The 20,646-nt window shown below is 39.2% G+C and overlaps 1 protein-coding gene across 3 annotated transcripts in view; it reads left to right on the forward strand.

Annotated features, from left to right (window-relative positions):
• The window catches only part of hh (hedgehog signaling protein), a 48,160-nt gene that overhangs the window by 25,913 nt on the left and 1,601 nt on the right, over positions 1–20,646 (forward strand). For all 3 annotated transcript variants that reach the window (XM_011064578.2, XM_011064579.2, XM_011064581.2), the window contains one exon: positions 18,217–18,478. In XM_011064578.2, the coding sequence (XP_011062880.1) occupies positions 18,217–18,478 (262 nt within the window). The remainder of the gene's footprint in view (positions 1–18,216; positions 18,479–20,646) is intronic.

The following is a 20,646-nucleotide window of genomic DNA, read 5'->3' on the forward strand; positions in this document are numbered from 1 at the left end:
ACTCGCTCGATTGGATATCGTGCGGAAACAGCGGCGAAACGAGCAACAAAACGCGAAGCGGAGGCGAGCGAGCGAACGAGCGAGCGAGCAATTGCAGGAGGCGGCGAGCAGCACCTTGTTTATTTTAATCGGGGCTCAACGTGCCTGCGAGATTGTTTCGTCTCGCGGCACCACGATGTTTAGCTCGCCGTTTAATCGCCGTTAACGAGCGGTTATCGTTCACCAACTGGAAACACGGCGATGCTAACGAGGCGATCGGCCGGAAGCACGAGCCCTTTCGCGTTCACTTGCCTCTTCGCTCTTCTTCTTCTTCTTCTTCTTTCTTCTTCTTCTTCTTCTTTCTTCTTCTTCTTCTTCCTTCTCTTTTTCATGATATTCTCGTGCTATACAGAGAAGAATAACTCTTTACCTTGGCAACGTGCACGCTACGCAATAATTAATTTTTCTCTCTTTTTAAGAACTAAGGAAACAAAAGAAGTTGCTAAAACAAATATCAATGTCAGCCTTTTTACATTTGAACAAATATAAAATACAAAGATAGTTTTGTTTCCTTTTTAATGGATAAATTCTTTATATTGAAGAAGTCATGTCGATAGTCTTCAAGCCAATGTTGAGAAACGTGAAGCGAAGTGTGAAAGCGATTTATCACAGGACCTGTGCAAACGTGCAGGTTTTCGAGGTTATTCAAACACAGAAATGTCTAGAACTATTTCGGAACAAATATAATCCCATGTTCCGCTTGCCGGAAATCTCAATATTAAACAATGTTTGCTATGAGGAATATGAAAAATCTTTTGGCATGACCAACCCATCTTGTCACGCTCTCTTTCTCCGGATGTTAGCCGGTTCTTTTTCAGTCTCTTCGGAAAAAAAAAGAGACAAGTGACTATTTTTCTTCTCCCGCAACGTAGAATTTCATTCGTTTTCAAAGCGCGTTTCATTTGACAGCGCGACTAATCTGCCTGTACAAATATTTAGGACAACGTGACGAGGGAAGGGTCTCTCTTGTTGTGTTTCCAATTTAACTGTTCTTGTCACACGGCAGTTGACCCTTTATATCTTCCAGTTAGTCTTTGTAGCGTGAAGAATCGCGAATTAGATTGCAACTTAGTTTCATGCGCCTCGAGGACAAAAACGATCATTCTTCTCAATAAATGATATTATTCTTCTCCTTTGATATTCGCCTTCCACTCAAAATCTATGGATTTTCACTTTTTTCCTGAGAGTCCATCTATTGTTGCATTGCCGTCGCGTAATATCTCACCCGCCAAATGTATACGCCTTTTTTTTTGGCTTTGCGTTATATCTTTATTCGTTTCACGACGTTCGTTTGAGTTCCGTTTGAGAAAATGGTTGAACGAGCCATCTCTGACAGGGGGTATTAACGGCGTAAAATACAGCCTACAGTCATCCAGCGGCTTGTTACATTAATGACTCTTTGCGAATCACACGCATCCTACTTATGTTTACGGAAGCGTCAGTCGCGGTCCAATAAATAACGAGATTGTTGCGCGGCGCGTCGAACAAAAAGTAGCCACAATCTGTAGATAATGCCCGTTTAATTTACGGTGTTTTTGATTCGGTTGGTGCGAGCCAGCGAGGTAAGTTAAGTGGATGTTTACGACCTGGCGGAGCGTTCAATGAGAGTTATCGGCTCTCTGAAATCTGAATTTGGTCTGGTTACCAAAAACGACATTCTGAACTCTTTGGTGATTAATCGAGACAAATTTGTCGCGATTATGGCTCGATTAATGTCGTCGGATCTCCGAATGATACGAGAGACCGTAATCCCAAAAAGCCAGAAGGATTGGCATTGTTATGCACATTGTGATCACGTTACGATTGTCATAATATTTTACAACAGTCATAACGGTCCGGTTTTTTATTGTTGCTCAGACATCCTAAGCGAAATCCACAAAGCTTCTTCTCACGGCTTCATGGTCTTCGGTATCTGTAAATTTTGCTCAGTTAATCAGAAACCGCTTCGCGAGGACATGATTTTGATGATTTTTTGTTTTCGAATAAATTTTCTTTATTGCGATTATTAATGTGTGTAATCAATCAAATACATCATTAAAAAAGTCGAACTTTTGCCTCGTAAAATTTTATAGAGAGCATCTGCGAAATTCGTACGTCATCGTTCCGAAGGTGACCGACGACGATATTCCGTGTCACGGACAAGGAGGTATCCTGTTCGCCAGGATAGTTTTTTTTTTTATTTACACATACGTCACAATAGTCGCTTGGCAGGCGTGATAAATTCTGGTAATAGTTGGCCATCAATCTGGCGGGAATTACGTGCACCGTGCATTCCCTACCACAATGGGCTCACACCAGGCTAGTACGAGATTCAGCATACTACAGCCGGCCCTATTAATAAACCAACGTATTAACAAAGGATACATCCACTTGTTATTTAAACTGTCGGATGACTGCCGCGGTTCCCCCTTTCCTCGATCGGACTTGATCGATTGTCATCGATTATCATAGATTCACCTATGATAATTATGGCGCGCGACCTGACGTTCGAATGGAAAAAGAGATATCCACATGACAAAGCATTCATTGCACCTGGAATTGAATCTCGATTTTTCAAAATCGAAGGCCCCCGCGCGTGCGAGGGTTACAAAAATGATTCGTTAAAACAACTAAACACTTTATTGATTCAGAAAATCTACAGGCGTAATATATGCACAGCCGTCAGTTTTCTATGCGATTATAAGTAATCACATTGTAATATCAGCTTTGTTAATACAGGAAAGAAACTTTCTACGAAAATTAATCCAATATATAGATTAAAATTTTTAACAAAACATGCCAGCTAAAATGGGGTATACTTTTGTTAGCAATTTTCATTGTAGCAAACAATTAACATACTGATAATTATTTACAGATATAACTTCTTCTGTTAAACCATCAAATCTCTTTTTAGTTATAGATGTTGAATTTCGCTATACCTTTGTTGAATCACCTAATCTATTTTTTATCAATCAATTCGACTTCCAATCGTAGCGTGTTGGACGCTATGATTAAATTGGCAGGTACAGAATTGTATTCCTTGAAAATTCAATGTTTTCTTTTCCACGCATCGACGTCGTGATACGGGGAGATGTTTTCTCGGTCAAATGTCGATGAATCGCAATTCGCGAATGCTTATCACATGAATGGGCCTCCCCCTCGACATTCGGAAGCGACGGAATTCGCGTCGATCTTCGCGCCTCATCCCCGTCTCTCCTCAGTCCCTCCCCTCCCCCTCCCTCCCCCTCCCTCCCACCCTGCTCAGACTCTCCTTGATCCTCTCCATGAATCTCTCGGGATGTAGATGGTGAGCCGAGATAAGGGGGCTACTTAAACTTAACCCTTGCACGAGCTCGTGCTCTCCAAGAGCAGGACAACCGGTGAGACCGGAGGCCACACACCAAGAAAGACTAATAGCCGAGAAGATAACGCTCTTAAACACTTTGCCAGGCCAATGCTTCTTCTCTCCCGTTGCAACCTGCTCTCTCCCGTCTCCCCGTCTGCCTCAACGAACGAGCTACCACTCGACACCGATAACACCGACGAACATTTAAACCAGGGGCAGCGAACGCCGGAACTTACAACGCGGAGCGCGTCTCTCCGCGAAAAATCTGCGCGACCACGTAATTCCGGAAGAATCTAGTCTTATGATATATTTTTTACAGGGCGAACTAGCGACGCTTTGAAAAAGTTAGGGCAGGAACACAGATTCTTTGCATGACGCATAACGTATAAGAATATCAATCAATCGGAGAGAAGAAGGAAACAAAAGATTTTGATCGATTTGTTTTCTTATGCATTATGCGTTATGCAAGACTTTGTGTTCTTACTCTTAAGTTCTACCTTTCCAAGGCATTCGTAATCCATTTTTATTTTAAGACCGTCTTAAGTAATAGACCTGTTCTTTTTAGCTGAACCTCTTGCACGGTTCAGCTCTTTTCTTTTTCTGTCCAATGTGGAGAGAAAAGGAAGTTAGATAGAAGCGCAAGAATTCTAGCTAAAAAGAATAGGTCCTAAAAGACCTAAGTCTTAAGGAGCTAATACATGCTCTGTAATTGATTTATATGACATCTTAAAGGTCTTTAAAGTCATTGAATTCATGCTTTTATGGAATTAAGATCACACGCTGCAAAACTGTTTCTGTTGATTTTTCTGTTTTTTTTTTCTTTTTCTTTATGTTAAGACGGTAGTCGTACGCCAACGCGATCACCGCAAAGTGTCCCCCGGTATCGTCGATGAGCTCCGTTCTCGCTTACAGCACGGGATAACGGCTCGATTATTGCTTTACGGTACGGCGAGATAAGACGCAGCAACGAGTTTATTGCTCCGGCGTATACGAGTACGTACTTGTAAATATCGCTAACGACCTCGCGTACACGCCACCTCTGAATGTTAATCTTAATTTCCCGTGACAAGACGCGCCGCTACCTGCTCCCGCTCGTGCACGCGTGAAAGATTGAATTAATACCGCTCGTATACACGCCGCGGAATCATAACGAAGTTTACGAAGTAGCGCTTCCGAGTAATCTCGCCATCAGCAACGCGCGGCAGCCGAGGAGTTACTTAGATTGATCTTATCGATTTAATCGGCGCAACCGGCATAATTTGCAATGCCGCGTGTTTAACGACGAAACATATCTCGCTACATAATCCCGAGACACGTTTGGCAGCTAACAAGCGATATATTTAAAGCTACTTGACAACATTAACGAGCATTTATACGCATTACGCTGTTAATATCGACGAAAGAGTTTTATCGAGATGTCAATCGATATTTTGCTTTAATCTATTAACTTTTTTTTTTTATATATAATAGCGTCATAGATGATGCATCATATTCTTGATGTATACTTATAATAATAATAATAATAATATCAATTTCCTAGCCTTTGGTTTTAACATCTCAGTATGTATAAAGAATGTTCAATACTTCTTCTTAACTTTTAATATTAATTGTTTAATGATCGTTTTTTATCTTTATTGTAATTACTTTCTATTGTAATTTTTCTGAAGAAAACTTTTAGTATAATCGAAACGTTTACATTGTAACGAATAATTACATGTTAATGAATAATTAATTACCTTCTTGACATTTTAATAAACTAGTTTTAATCTTCGACCTGATTAATTGCTCGTTTGACCTTTTTACCAATTTTATTATACTTATGATAATTGACACTTTATCTTCTAATATTAAATAAATCTTTCTAATTAAAAAATATATTTTATTATAAAACAACATGGTTGACATTAATATTAAAAATATTGGGAGAATGCTCGCACGGAATACAAGAAGATCCAGATTGGAATTCCAACTGAAGTAATATTTTTCGCAATAAGTTCTTATAGATACTAGAGATTAAATCGAAGATTTAATTTAATTTAGGAGGCATGTTTTATTATTTTAATTTGATTGTATTGCAAGTCCTAAAATAATCGGCGCGCACTGAGATAAATTTATTTAAAATACATATATGTACTATTTCAATATCTAACTTCGACCGTAATAATCTTTTATTTACGATTAAATAATGTATTCATAAAAATAATTTTCTTTTTATTCTTAATATGATTAAAAATATCATCGCCTATTGATAAAGCACAATTTATAAAATGTTAAAGTTATTATCGTCGTCAAATAATTTTACAATTACGTTCGCAAAATTTGTGTTAAAGAGAACCTAACTCTAAATTCATCTATAAACGTACATAACAAATTCTACGTTTCTTTAAGATACATTACGTAGAATACGCGAGTTTATATTCGCCTTACACTTTGTGTTTTTTTCGATGTTACTATCTAATAAAATAACAGTGAGATACGTTACCGTAAAGCCGAGAGAGATCCGCGGATCTTTAGATCTGAAAGGTGACAAAAAAGTAGTCATCGATCTAAGAATCGTTTTACTTGTGGAAGACCCGACGTGTACAAACACAAAGGCAACAGGTGGTGAGTGACTTCGGGTTTAGGTTACCGGTTCGGCTATTCAGTTTTATTCATGACTCGAGAGAGTCGCGTATACAAATCTACTATTCGTGGGCCACTCGACCCTTCGAATTCTTTTCCTTCCGTCGACCTTCGAGGTCGGTTTGTGCGTCCTGCGATAATACGTTCACAATGGATTTAACGATCCCTTTACTTGCCGAGTGCGATTTACGTCTCGCGGAGCACGGATATATCGGATTATCGTCTACAAGTAGCGCAATTACGCACGCAATTGTTTAACTAGAAATTATCAAACTCCATTATCTTGCACCAAGATAGGATATCGATTGCTTCTCGCCGAGCAATTACGCAGTTTGCACATTTCTGCACTGATGATAAGTCAAACTGCCATAAAATCGTATTCTTGCTATCGGACTCTTCTCTTGATTTTTTTTTTAACTTATCACGATAATATAGCAATATTTTTTTGGTAAAGTGTGTACATGTCTCAAGACAAGCACTTCAGAGATCACGGAATGGCTATATATATAAATTATTATCTGGTCGGGAATTTGGAGAACGGCGCCAACAGCGCGCTTAGATCTAATCGATAAATCGCAGGGTGAGATAACCGATACGTGATAGAATGCAAAATAACAGGCTGATTCAGGCCAATCGTTATCTGCGCTCGATAGCGCCGTCTGTCAATAAACGCCACCGATGTAAACCTGCTGTGCAGGTGCTCCTTGATGTATACAATCTAGCGCACGATATAAAATAGGCTCGATCTAAGAGACTAAAATATCCTGGTAATATAAAAAAATGTTGCATTCCATTTACTATTAAAATCATATTTTTTAAATAGATCAATGTCTCTCTAGAACTGAAAATTTTTGAAAAAATGCTCTTTAAAACTTTTAAAGTAAAGATTTTATTCTTAGGCCCGGTCTTTCATCTTATCTAGTTAATTTGTAGTTAACTTGTGTAGTCATCCATGATAGATGAAGCCTTGGATAAAACATCAGGTTAAGCCTAATAACCAGATAATGAAAAACCGGGCCTTTAAGATTAAAAATTGAGTTCTATTTCAAGAGTGAGATTCCACTGCAAAGAATTTAGAGAGTACATTTATATGTGATAAAATCGTGAGAATAAGAAGATTAGGATGTTAAAGAAAAAAAAAAATATAATATATATATATAATCTTACCAGTATAAATCAATGAAATCTGTCCTACTAATCGAAGTTGAAAATTCAATGAAATTAGACCAAAGGTTTACAATTTGCGGTCAAAGTGACAACTGCAAATAAATAATTCATAATTTACCGTCGCTTAGAATGTAGATCATGTATGATTAGAGCGAACAGTTTGCTAATGCTCATACATATTTACACGTCGATAATTGCGAATACGAATATTCTTCTTCAAGCGCCACCTTTGCATGTGACCGCGATGTACCCTATGTAGGCCTATTCTTTTTTGCTGAACTTTTGCATCAGTTCATCTTCTTTCCTTTTCTTTTCTTCTCGAGAGAAAAGGAAGAAAAATGAACTGGTGTAAAAATTCAGCTAAAAAGAAGGTCTTATGACATACAATAGCATTTAGAATGGAGTAAAGTACTTATATAAATCAAATTTCAAAAGAGCGTAATAAATACGATTTGCTTTTGTCTCTTATACTAATTATATGCAGAACGTAGGAAGCAAATCCGATGAAAATAACACGCCGAAACTAAAGACCAGCAAGCGGTCTAAAGGTCAATTAGCACTAATTAGCGCGGGTGCTCACAATTGATTGATTTAGTGGACGTGCCGTAAACGTTTCTTCGACTCTTGCAATCTCTTTGCGTTTCTTTTGTTGGGTCTTGCATTCGACTTTTTTTTTCTCAAGTATACCTTTGCATTTTTTAAAGCGATAAAATAATTCAACAAATTGTACAAACAAATCGTTTTTAAAAATTACAATAAAAGAAGTATCAGCAAACTATTATTTTCAGAATAATTTTTTTGCTAAAGTTAAAAATCTATCATTAATTAATTAATTTTTAAATATAGTTTCAAAAAAAAATATTACTAAAATCCGTATATATTTTTATAATATAGTCTCATTCATAAATATCTCAAGTTACATTGATAATTAGTCATATATATTTACGCGATATATATTTACAAAACAGCCCATTTTTGGAAAATAATTATTTATCTATATAAAATGTTATTTGTGATAAAACCTATCAAAAATAAAAAAAAAAATTATTATTTTAATTTATCTAATTCTACTGCCTTTGCCCACAATGAGAAAAATGCATCCAACTTTTAGTTCCTTCCTTCGGAACTGCTTGTCCCACGCATGTCGATGTCAGACGAGAAAGCGCATTGAGATTCACAGACAGGTGCTTTAGAAGTTCGTGCCGACGGCACGGAGTAATCACGCAAATGACAAGATAAATAATCATCCGCCCACATTGCAGATATTGTGTTGGCCAAAGCACGTTGCGTGTAAAGTACGTGTGATGTGTATCTCATTTGAGGAAAATATTCATATATATGTTTCAAAATATACATATATTTGCACTTTACATACATTCATGCAAACGAATCGCGAATCTTAACTTCATGCAAACATTATATTCTGCCACGATCAGCGACTTTCTTCAACATAAATTGCATCTTGACAGAATGATGTCGTATGTGTAAAGAATGACAAGCCAAAAATTGTTAATTTTTTTATAGCACGAATTCTGTAACCATAAATTCATTGATAGCATGTTACATTTTTTTATAAAAACTTCGCAATGTAGCAAATTTGTCTAGATAAATTATCAAAGGTTCGAATAATGTGCTGGAAACTATTAATAAACCGGTAAGACTGTTTTGAAAATAGCTAAAGTATACAAACTAAAATTTTATGAATAGCATCGTCTGGTTTACACATACCATATTTTAAATTTACGATTTGATCAATGTAAGATGTTCCTCTTGAAGTGTAAAGCTAAGTTCCGAGGCTTTCAGTTTCATTCATCGAATTCGCAGAAAATCTACTTTATGAAAGTGTATTTTTGCGTTTCGCTTGCACCGCTGATGAAATGCTTCGCGGAATTTGCTTTTTCAATCGATAAACTTAGAATGGAATCTTGAACTAATGTCTAGAATCGTACAATAATAAGCAAAGGTCGCTTTTAGTCGCCGTCATTTCATTTATAGCGGCGGTATTTTCAGTGCGAGTATACTGACTATCTTATTTTTTTCTTGCTCCCTCACAGATCCCTTAACGTGTTATATATCCCTAATGTTATATATCCGATACCGTATTACGTAACTTGCTATATTCATGCAATAATTGTATACTTTTTCATTTTAGACGGCAAGAATCAGTTTTTATTATAGGCACGTACAAATCGTATTTTTTATTCCATTTGAAATGGTCTTTAATTTTGTAAAAATTTTCTATGTAATTATTGCTTTAAGTGATGCTTTAAATTTAGTTTATTAAGCTTCTTTTCAATAAAAAAAAAATAATAGGAGAATCGAACTTGCTTGATTAAAAAATAATTTAATTGTAGTTATAAAATAAAACTACACATTTATATATTCGCAATTATAATTTATAAAATGCTGATTGTATTATATTAAATAAATTCTTCTAAAACATTATATTAAGATTTAGAATCCGGATCGTTTATTTTGAATAAATCAAACTATAGTATGAAAAAATCTATTAACAGTCAAAGTGAGATATGTTTCAAATAATACGTATTTTCAAATAAATTAATTTCAAATATGACTGTGCATTGATAATTTTCGGATTTTTAACACAATCAATTTGAAACACTAATAATCCTTCCTAAATTAAATTAAGAAATATGTGTATGTAAAGAATTTTTTAAAAAGTTACGCTGCGTGGAGCCTCAAAAGATTTCGCGAAATGCCAGTTTAACAGGGCGAGACTCTTTGTTATGACTTCATCCCGACCACAAATCAAGGTGACTTATCACGCGCGGTGGAAATCACAGATAAAAAGTTAGAAATAGGGAAAGAAAAGAAGGAAAGAAGGAAACTAGTCACGATTCCTCCATGCAATCTGCCTCGATCTCCTTACAGTGACGACGAATTCGCCTTATAACTCGTGATTTACAGTGGCATTTACGAGGAGTATCGCTATAAAGTTCCATAATCCTGTCCCCACCACCCTGACAACGTTGGCGAATTTTTCCAGAAGTGACACCTCTCGACTTGAGACGCGCCGCGCGTGCGAACTTTCAGACGTGCTAGCACATTGTCAGTGATAACGATCTCTATCGACGATAGGAAATAGAACGTGCTAGATACACGTCAATTCGAATCGCCATGAAATTTCCACTACGTGAATGTCTTTATCGCCTAGATATCATCGTCGAGATTAATACATTCAAAGAAATGATGGATTTTCGTCTTCATTCAAGCTAATCAAGCGACGTGACAAATTGACGTTGACGTATCTGATTCACGTGAAAAGTCGATTTGTCGAATAAGATTTGTCGAGTGTTCTAAGATAAATCATATCATTGATATTCAAGGAATATCCATCCCTTTTATTATGATGGATAAGCATTTCATTAAAAACACTACATGTGAAAGAATTATGCTATCTCATTTAGTAAATGGAATAGTGATCTTCTTGTAACGATTATATCTCTCAGATAAATAAATTTCTCCTGATAAAACACTCTCCAGGGTTAGATAAAGCGTTCGTATATTACCATTTAGTGCTCGCTCTGGAATCATCGACAAATGCGATCATAAACGGGAGACATTGGAGAGCCACGGGCTATAATTTCCTGATTTAAGGGCACGCATAACACGTGACACCTTTGTCACGTGTTGTGTATGGATATTATGACGGCGATTAAAACCTCGTTAGGTCGGATGCGCACCAAGCATTCCTGCGGACCGTATACGAGATTTAGAGCCCATCTATAGGGTAGGTCCCGGAGTGGCTCGACGTGGTAGTGATGGTGACGGTGGTGACGGTGGTGACGGTGGCGGCGGCGAAGAAGAACGTAGAGAGATAGGATCAGCCAGCTACATCCTGCGGGATCGCAATGGGCCCGGGCAGGGCCGGCCCTGCGGTATCTAATCTGGCCACTTTCGGAGCCGCGGGTAGCCGTGTTTTGGCCGGGGATCGTGTTAAGGGGATTTACATTCATTTCGATCCTAATAACCCGATCCCTCGGATCCCGATTTGGAACACGATATCCGTCCTCTCTCGTATACATATACCTTGCCCCCTCTCCTTCACCTTCTCTTGCTTTTTCTTTTCCCCTCTCACCTCCCGCTTCTTTCTTCTTCTCCTCCGCTAGCGCAACAAGCTCTTAAGTTCAGGGCGTCGAGTGTCTCCCAACTTTCACCCCTTTATGAATACTTTCTTCTTCTCATGCTCTTTCCTCGAGCTGGGTGCGGTTTGATGAAAATATCTAAATAAAACTGAATACTCTTTATTATACACTTTGATTTTATATCGTCTTTCTATTCTAGAATTCTATATTCCTGTATCAGGTTAGACATCGGATTCTTGCAATCATACATTTTTTTAGAAACAAATTGGGAAAAGTAAGAATAAAATAGAAATTTCTTATTGAAAAAGCATTCTAAAAATGCATATTTGTTTATATGTATTTTCATATCTTGTCAGCATACAAAATCCATTACTTATAACACACATCACACTGACTGTATTAATATGATTTCACAATATATTAATAACACAAAGTACTCTCTCTTTCTTTCTCTCTCTCTCTCTCCCCACCTTCCTTTATTCTTATCTCCATATTCTGTTCAGACCTGTTCTTACGCGTTCTCTGTCAGATCTTTCAATTTCTCATTTGATGCAATTCCTTTGACGTAATCTCGCACTTTCGCGACCACGAAGGGGATATCGATATGGATAGCCGGTCGCTTCGCGGGACAGAAGGAGGAAGCCACACGAGAGCGATCGAGCAGCGAAGCGAACAGTGGAAGCGACGAGGCGTGCTTTGATTGCGGTGGACGAGGCATCATCACCCGTGGTCACCTTCGTGGAGTGCCCGAGGAGCCTGTCGACGACGGGCGTGACGTGCCTCGGGGCCAAAATAACACGCCCCTGGTGTCGTCCTCCCTCCCCGTCCCGCCACGTTCTCGCTTTCGGGTCCTCCTCGGACTCTCCCCCTCCGCCCCCTCGCTCTCTCGTCGCCATCACTCTGTCTGATCCTCCTTCACCTTCTCTCTCTCTATAGGTAATCCGTTCCCACAGACAAAAGGGCCTCGCGGTCCGTCGACTTCGATCTTCCTCCGCCGCCTCGATTGTCCCTCCTCGCGGTCTTGTCTTCCGCTCAGGTATGTAATAAGGATGTAACATGAGCTCCCCGGGACACGGCGAAACCTCGATCGCGACAGGTTCGAGTCTCCTTGATCGCGCGCGATCCGGGAGGATCGATCGGGCTTTCCAAGAAATTGTGCAACCGGTCACAGCTAGCGAGAAAACCAGGAGGATTCTTGATGACTCGGTAAAGGCATTTGAATGTTCTTTTCATTGATTATCTACAACGTGACACGAATTTCAGAACGCAATGATCAACAAAGTTGTATAGCGAACATTTGCGAAGTAAGAAAATTGGACGTTTTTAAGACGACTAATACCGGTTTCTATCACTGTAGATTAACTTCAAACTTGGTTTAACTTACTATTCATCTTTTTTTTAGTTTTAAGAGTTAGAAAAGGATAAAGAGCAAATTAAACCCACATTAAAGTTGATCTACATTGATAGAAATATAAATAAGTTCGCGTTGAAGTCTAATGTTACTTTTTATCTTGTCCCAGTTCTCAAAATCAGAAGAAGAGTAAATTAAAGTTAGTCTACATTGGTAAGACGTCCAGTTTTATTTCATTAAACCAATGAAAAAAATTGTGTATAATTAGTACAGTACTTTGGTAAAGTCCGGCCATATGTTTTAAGAACACTCTATATATATCAACACTTCACACTACTTTGAAAACATTAAAGAGCTACTTTTTAAAGTCTGCAGTTAATACCCACCTGAGCCTTTTAAGTTCTCTTTTGCCTTGTTGTCGCTCTCGTCCTACAGTGTTACTGTGCAGGTAAGCAATAAGGATGTAACCTGATCTGCTAAGAGCGCAGAAACACAAGGATCGAAACCACGACAGGTTGAAAATTCCTTAGCGAGATTGATCGTCACGTCGATCCGCTTCCCGGAAATCGCATATTGGCAAGATACGTTCGTTGTAAGGGAATTAATTCAGATTTTATTTGAAGAAATAATATTATAAATTTTATTCTAGATTATAATTTTTTTCTACGAAGAATTTAGAAATATTAAATACATGTATATTTTGACACTTTTATTTTCCATACGAATAAGCTGCGCTTAATAAAATTTGCTTTGACTAATAGCCTGAAAAAAAATTAACCACTGTGGATTGAATTTTCAATTCACAATCTTCGTGGAGTTAAACTCGAGGAGACATTCGGTTGTTTGACGAACTGCTAAAACAAAGAATGTAGATTCGTACGGCATACAAATGAACAGCTACGAGGCGAAAGAAATCAGAATAAAGATGAAGGAGGAAGAGATGAAGAGAAGCGTGAGATAGGTCGTTCCGGCGCAGGGATTGCTCTTCAGTCGTTACTGCTGGGACCATCTAGAGAGCTCGACAAACACTCGATGCACCTCGCACGATTCTCTCTGAAAGCACGACTACCATTGTTGCCGTGTCATCTCTTTGGTCCCGGGCCATTGTCCTTCGTGCACCGATCGCGTCTGATTTCGATAGTCCCTTTATAGTCGTCGATTAATCGAGACGAACCAATAATACGAAGAGAAAGAGGAATTGGGCTGTAAGAATTTTCATAAAAATCTGGAAGCGAGAAATGGTAGCTTTGATGTATAGTTAATCTTAAAAGTCCATAAAAGGACTTGAAACTGTTCGCGCGCGCTGCGGAGACTCTTCTCACTGTCTAAGAATTTAAATCCTTGGCGATCAGCGGAATTGATAAAAGTACGGACACGACGTCGGCCGTGTGGGTGTCACGAGGGTTACCGTCGAGGCGGAAGTGGCTTCCTGGAAGATCAGCTGACGCCTGGGCGGTTCGTTTTGTTGCACGGTGAATGGAACATTGGGGACCCACTCCCGAGGCCCTCGAATGCGGCCGGCATGCGGACGGCGGGAATGTCGGGAAGGAGGCGAAGGGTGGTGGATCGCGAGAGAGGAGGGGGTAAAGCAACGAGCACGTTAAAACAAGAAGATTGGAATAAAAGGTTGGCCTGGCCGCGGGAAGGTAAAGCCAGAGCGGGCCCGGAGGTGGAGAAGAAACGGAGAAGAAACCGGTGGGGGCGGGGCTCCGTCTGCGGATGCTGGTATGGAGCCCAGTCCTGCTTCGCACACCATCTTCCTTCATCTCGGATTCAACCAGACCCAACCCCCTTTTGAGGCAGCAGTACGTGGCCCATCTTCGGGTTCCTTTGCTCCCGCCGTTTCTTCTACTTTAACGTACTTCTCTTCTTCATCTTTCTCTATCCTCCTTCTCTTCCACTTCCATCTTTTCATCCTCCTTCTTTTCATCCTCCTTCTGCTCCTTGACCTCCACACCCTTGGCCAGCGTCTCCAACTGTTCGGCAACACTCCGACGTCGTTTGTCTCGACGTCCCACTTCTTTGTTCTCGGCGATGGCTCGACAATTTCGCGGACGTTATCTGAGATTTAACGAGCCGTAACATGCACCGAGGGCAATTAGTATCATGCCAAAACAGGGAAATTAATATCGCTTTAATGTCGCTACGTTGATTATATACCACAGAACGCATGCACGCGAGCGAAATCGCGGACGCGCGAGAGTTAACACGAGTTTACCCACACGTTTAAGCGATAAGATACGAAATATGTAAACGAGGTGTAAGCGACATGCGCTTCGTAATTAGTGGCCATTGGGGCCAAGTGATGAAGGAGAGATAAAATAACATCGAGGCAGAACACGAAGAGAGCACCCTTCACACGACGCGACTCATCATCTCCCATCAACCTGACTGGTTTCCCAGCTACTGGCAGCCCACTATTTATAACATCACATATGTGTATGTGCGTGTGTGTATGTATGTGTGAACCTTTTATTTGTACCTTATAAAAATTAATTGGATCTAACTTACCTTCGTAGGAACTAAAAGTATATATCGATAAACTTTTACAAATAACAAGGTGTGTTTCATTACACACATTATTTTACAGTACAACAGCAAAATTTGCCACATTGTTAGCCGTGTGTTGTTTTATTTTCCGATTAGATCGAGAACCATTATAATAAGTGGCCGAGCGATATTCCGAATGACGATGCTCCTTCAAACGATTTCCAGGAAACTTTCATCCTCATACCTCTTACAGAAATTGGGATTGGCCCAATTCCATTAAGGTCCTTTCTGTGAACTAAAGCCGCGGCTTCTCTTTTGCGTTTCACACGAACAGTCGTTTTCGGGAGCGTTCGGCGCGCGTACAAGCACTCGGCTGAACTTTTTTCGATTTCCGCCCCGTAATTCTTTTCTTCCTCCCCCACCCTCTCACACCTTCGCGCAACGCTCCTTATTCCTAATGTATTACGGGCCGGGTCATTTTTTACTCGAAATGGATTTTCATAAGACCTCGACATTCTCGGCTTTGGCCGACCGCGCGCACTCCTTCTCACTCCATCATATCCTGCATCTCTTCAACTCCGCCAAAATATTTGTAAATAGATGTAAAGTCTGGGAGGGGCCCAGGGGGTACCCTGCTGTGCGAACAAGGCTCCCCATAGCGCACTACGGCCGATATATCTCTTGGGCCCTTCACCATTCTTCCCTCTCTTTATATGAGACTCCTTCGCAGCCTTTTATACCTCCCCTTCTTCCATCTTCTTCTTCTTCTTCTTCTTCTTCTTCTTCTTCGTCTTCGTCTTCTTCTTCTTCTCCGTCGTCATTCTCATACTCTATTACCTCGGTTCTCATCGTGCAGTACGAGGACTATACACACGAAAGCCAAAGGTGCATGAGAAAATTTTCGAGGATCGATTTTTGATTACAATCTTTATATCAAGAATATGTATCCAATATTTTGGTAACAGGTGAAATCGAAATACACATTCTATGTTTATATTGTTTATAATTTGTTCGACGATATCTTTACACGGAAGCGGCATGAGGTAGAAATGTCTTATTTCAATCACCATAAAATGATCGATTCATTTTAAATGGATTTTTCCAAGCGAAGCATGACGGTGATCCTTCATTTATATACGCCGGAAGTATGCCAAGTCGATCGAACGTCGACCATATTATTAGATATTTCTAGCTGAACCATCAACTTCGGTTATAAATTTCGCGAAATGTATTATACACGAGGGAATTGAAGGGCACCTATTCAGCGGATCAGTTTTAGATATGACGTTCGCAGAAGTTCATTTGAATCTAAGGGATTTTAATGGAAATTCATCCGACAGCCGTGCAATTCACTTGCGGCAATCGCATGCACGTAGCGCGAAGGTTTCCACCGGTGCGGCGAGAGGATCCAAGTCCATGAGCACGAGGAAATAAAAAGGAGGCGAGAAGAGGTGGAGAAGGAAAGGTGGGACCGGTCCCCCGAGAGGGACGAAAGGGCCGTCGTCTGCACTCAATAGGGGCTAATTGCCGCAAGGAAAGCTGCAAATTCGTGGACATTGTTAGCTCCGTTCCATTCTCGGTTAGTGTCGAACGGGTCTCATTGTGGCCGCGTGGATTGCGAGACCGATCTGCTTCGTGTTCAACGCACACCATCGAGTTACATACCGCCATTGAAATACCACCGAGAATGAAAAGGGGTGAGATGGTAACTCCGCCGGAGCGTGTAAAATTCGTCGCGGCCGCAGCGCGTTTTCGCGATCGACAGGCTCCTCACGACGGATGGATTCTTCACGATGGCTTCTGGCTTCCTTTACCTCCCTCTCCCTTACTCCTCCAAGAGTCAATTGTGCCCTCTCCCGAAAATTACTTTCTTCCGCACACTCGGCTGGGAATAAAAAGTGCAAAAGGAGGCCTCTTTGGCAACTCCGGGGAAGAGAACCCGCTCGATTTACACCGAGCGCGTTCACGCACAAGCGGGTTTGTCTGTGTCCTGATCAGTCAGCCGCATGATACTGCTCTGCGTGGGCGATTGCCCTCTGAGAATCAATTTGAACACGGGCCTCGGACGCTTCGAATGCCCTTCGACAATGCCGCGGCTTCGGTCAATGGGGACTCCCTTGCGTTTGGCTTCTCGCGCCCTCGATACGCCGCGTTCCGGATTAAGCCCGGGTTTACATGGGTCCTGTGCTATTGGAGCCCCTGTCTCACTGAGTCGGCTATCCATGCTTCGTTACGAGAACGCGTATCCTATTGACTCACTGCAGCACCGCCTGGCTGTCGTCGTCGTCGACGTAAAAGTAGACAATAAGAAAGAGAGAGAGAGAGAGAGAGAGAAGTGATTCCAGGCAAGAAGAGAGGAAGCGGCTCGGCGTGACTGAATGATCCTCGACATCGGCCGTATTTATATTCCTGTTTGCCCGCTGATTCGCCACGGATCTGAGTCCGTTAAAGTCTCTTAAAGATCCCGGACCGATCTTATAACCGGTCAAAATACGCATTCGTTTTCCTAACCAGCGATTCTCGCGACGGAACGATTGCTCTGTACCTGACGCCACTGGTCACGAGGAAGACCCCCTTTTTCCGTGTGCACCATGAAATCGGCTGAATTCCCAGGTTTGGACCGAGCCAAGGCGGACCGTCCTGCACGATATTTTCAAATGTGACGGAAATCCTATTAAATGGAACTAACCGGAAAAGTGGTTTGAGATGAAAGAGTTTCTCGCTGAGAAAAATGAAAACCAGTTCTAATCTTAAATTTCCGAATGTATACTTAACCTGAATTCTAAATAATACCAGAAAAAGTCCTCTGAAAGTAGGCTAGGAGAAATATGTAAATAAAAAGTCTAGAGCAATACTTTAAATCCTTAAAAATACATTTCAACGTGTCAGATTTTGTGAGCTTATAGCATTAAAATAAGCTTAGATGATATAGTGTTTTTTCATGTCCACCATATTGTCTAAACAAATGCATTGTAAATCTTGCTATTAAATTTTCAAGATTAACTTAAGTCATATACATTTACATAAAAAAAAAAAATGATCGTAATTGCTGTTTCTGTCCTTAGAATAATGATAGTCTACCGATCTGTTACCAATCTTGAAATGTAATATTACAGAGGTGCAAGGAGAAACTTAACACTTTGGCGATCTCGGTGATGAACCAGTGGCCCGGAGTGAAACTACGAGTTGTCGAAGGTTGGGACGAGGAAGGCATGCATGCGATAGATTCCCTGCACTACGAGGGACGTGCCGTCGACGTGACGACGAGCGATCGCGATCGCTCCAAGTACGGGATGCTGGCGAGACTCGCTGTTGAGGCTGGTTTCGATTGGGTCTACTATGAGTCCAGGTCGCACATACATTGCTCCGTCAAGTCTGGTTAGTAATTTCCATCAAATCACTTAAAACGTATTACCAAATGCAAAAGAATGTGCGAATTGTCTTGTCGCTTCGAAGAGAGCAAGAGCATTAAAAGCGGTCAATCCGCGGACCTCATGTGGATTTTAATTGCGTCATTTCGCGTTAATACCCGCATAAACGCCATGTCAATAAAGATGAGCGAATAAACTACCGGACAGTAGTTGTAATGATGTCGTTTTATGCAATAAAGATGCTGAGGTCGGTGCAGTTGTATAATAACATCGTTTAATGGAACAAGGATACTAAAATCGCGCTGTTCTTAAATCGCGAATGACAAAGTGACTTGGCGCCTTAAGTGCACGTATTACCTATATGGCGACATAAAATCATTTAACATTGTTGATATTATTATAGATGCTTTCTATCCTTGTTTTACATCTAATAAACAATGAAGACAATGACACAAATATCGCTAGTAGCGTCTCTCCGAACGCACCTTATAATAATTATAGGATCTCGTTGTACTTTAAATACACAAATTAGATTAATTTTTTAACAAACATCTAATTATAATAAATAAATATCATGTATTTGTCTATTCTTTCGTGAAAATTGGCGCCACTACTTTATTCATAATTTTTAAAGATGTCTATTTTACCGACTCTTCTCTCATTCATTGAAAATTCATGCGATGCACGATAATATTAATGTGAATACTCGCGAACTCAGATTAAATCCGATTATTTCTATCAAATTCAATTCAAGTTCGGATAATCGATTAATTAAACAACTTGAATATTTTTATTCGAAATATCTCGAATACTTTCACAACATTTCAGATATTTTATTAAATTTTAAAGAAATTCATTATATAAATGTTATTATTAGCTTCAAATTGAATTCAATTCGATTCGAATTGAGATGTGAATCACCAAATTTTTTTGAAAACTCTCAAATAACATAAGTAAAAAGTAATACGATTTTATCAGTTTTTTTATTGCTTCGTCAATGAAAAACAATCTGCAAGAAATTATAAATCTCAAACAGATTATGAAAAGAATATATTACATTTCTGTCATATATGCTAAACAATAAGACAATGGAAGAAATTTCTAAATACACCAAAAGATGGCTCTTGCAGTATATTTAGAGATCCTATAAGAGAATCTGGCTACGAGCAATTTTGTTAAAACAAGAATGAGAAAAATGAGTATATATGTATAATGTCTCTTTTTATACATGCTATAATCTCATTCTAATTTACTAAAGTTGACAAAAACGACGCGAATCAAAAATATGTCATCTTCTCGTGATCAGATTCTGTTATATATATTGTATATATATATATATATATATATATATATATATATATATATATATATTATATATATATATATATATATACAATATATATAGAGAGAGAGCCTCTAATTTAATTATATCATAGCATCGTTATAATATATAATTTAATATTTAAAAAAATATTTTTTTAAGATCTTTTTTATGTTTCAAGAAACGAGAATTATTCCTCAGAATGAAATAATCCTTAATTATGAGAATCTTCTCGTATATTTACTTTCTTTTTCGATCTGGCGATATTTACCTATACGAGAGCAATCAGCAATTTGTGTTCGTTCCAGGCCACGGTTGGGTCTCGAATTTCAAAATAAATGCCGATAAATCAAGGCGTGCTTGTCGATCCGAATTAAAACCGAGCATAGAAATTGATGCGAAACCGATACGAGTCGATGTTGAGGGGACCGAAAAGGGAAACAATAGGGTGAAGGGAAGTCAAAGTGCAACAAAAAGTGTGAACGCTATCCATGCGTGTTTAACGCTTCGTCAATTTTCATCGTAATCACGTTAATTAATCGACAGACGATTGCAAGAACGCTGCGATGATACATTCTTTTTGCATCGTAATCTTAACATTTTCGTTTTCATAATGCATCCCAAAAAATTACATTAAAAGACATTCAATTTTTTTTAAATGTTAACATTTATAAATTTTTCTTCTACATCTGTAGTTGTATCTGTAGTTTTCCTTGAAATAGGATTTTTATAATAAACTTTGTTTAGCTTTGTTTAGCTTTGTAGAGCGCGTATTTAAAAAAATTTCAACATTTTTATTTTAAGATTCATTCTTTTAATATTTTTTCTTCTTATTTGTTTCACTACCTTTAACT

This window comes from Acromyrmex echinatior, chromosome 9 (genome assembly GCF_024713525.1).
Source record: "Acromyrmex echinatior isolate Ae372 chromosome 9, ASM2471352v2, whole genome shotgun sequence".
Classification (NCBI taxonomy): domain Eukaryota; kingdom Metazoa; phylum Arthropoda; class Insecta; order Hymenoptera; family Formicidae; genus Acromyrmex; species Acromyrmex echinatior.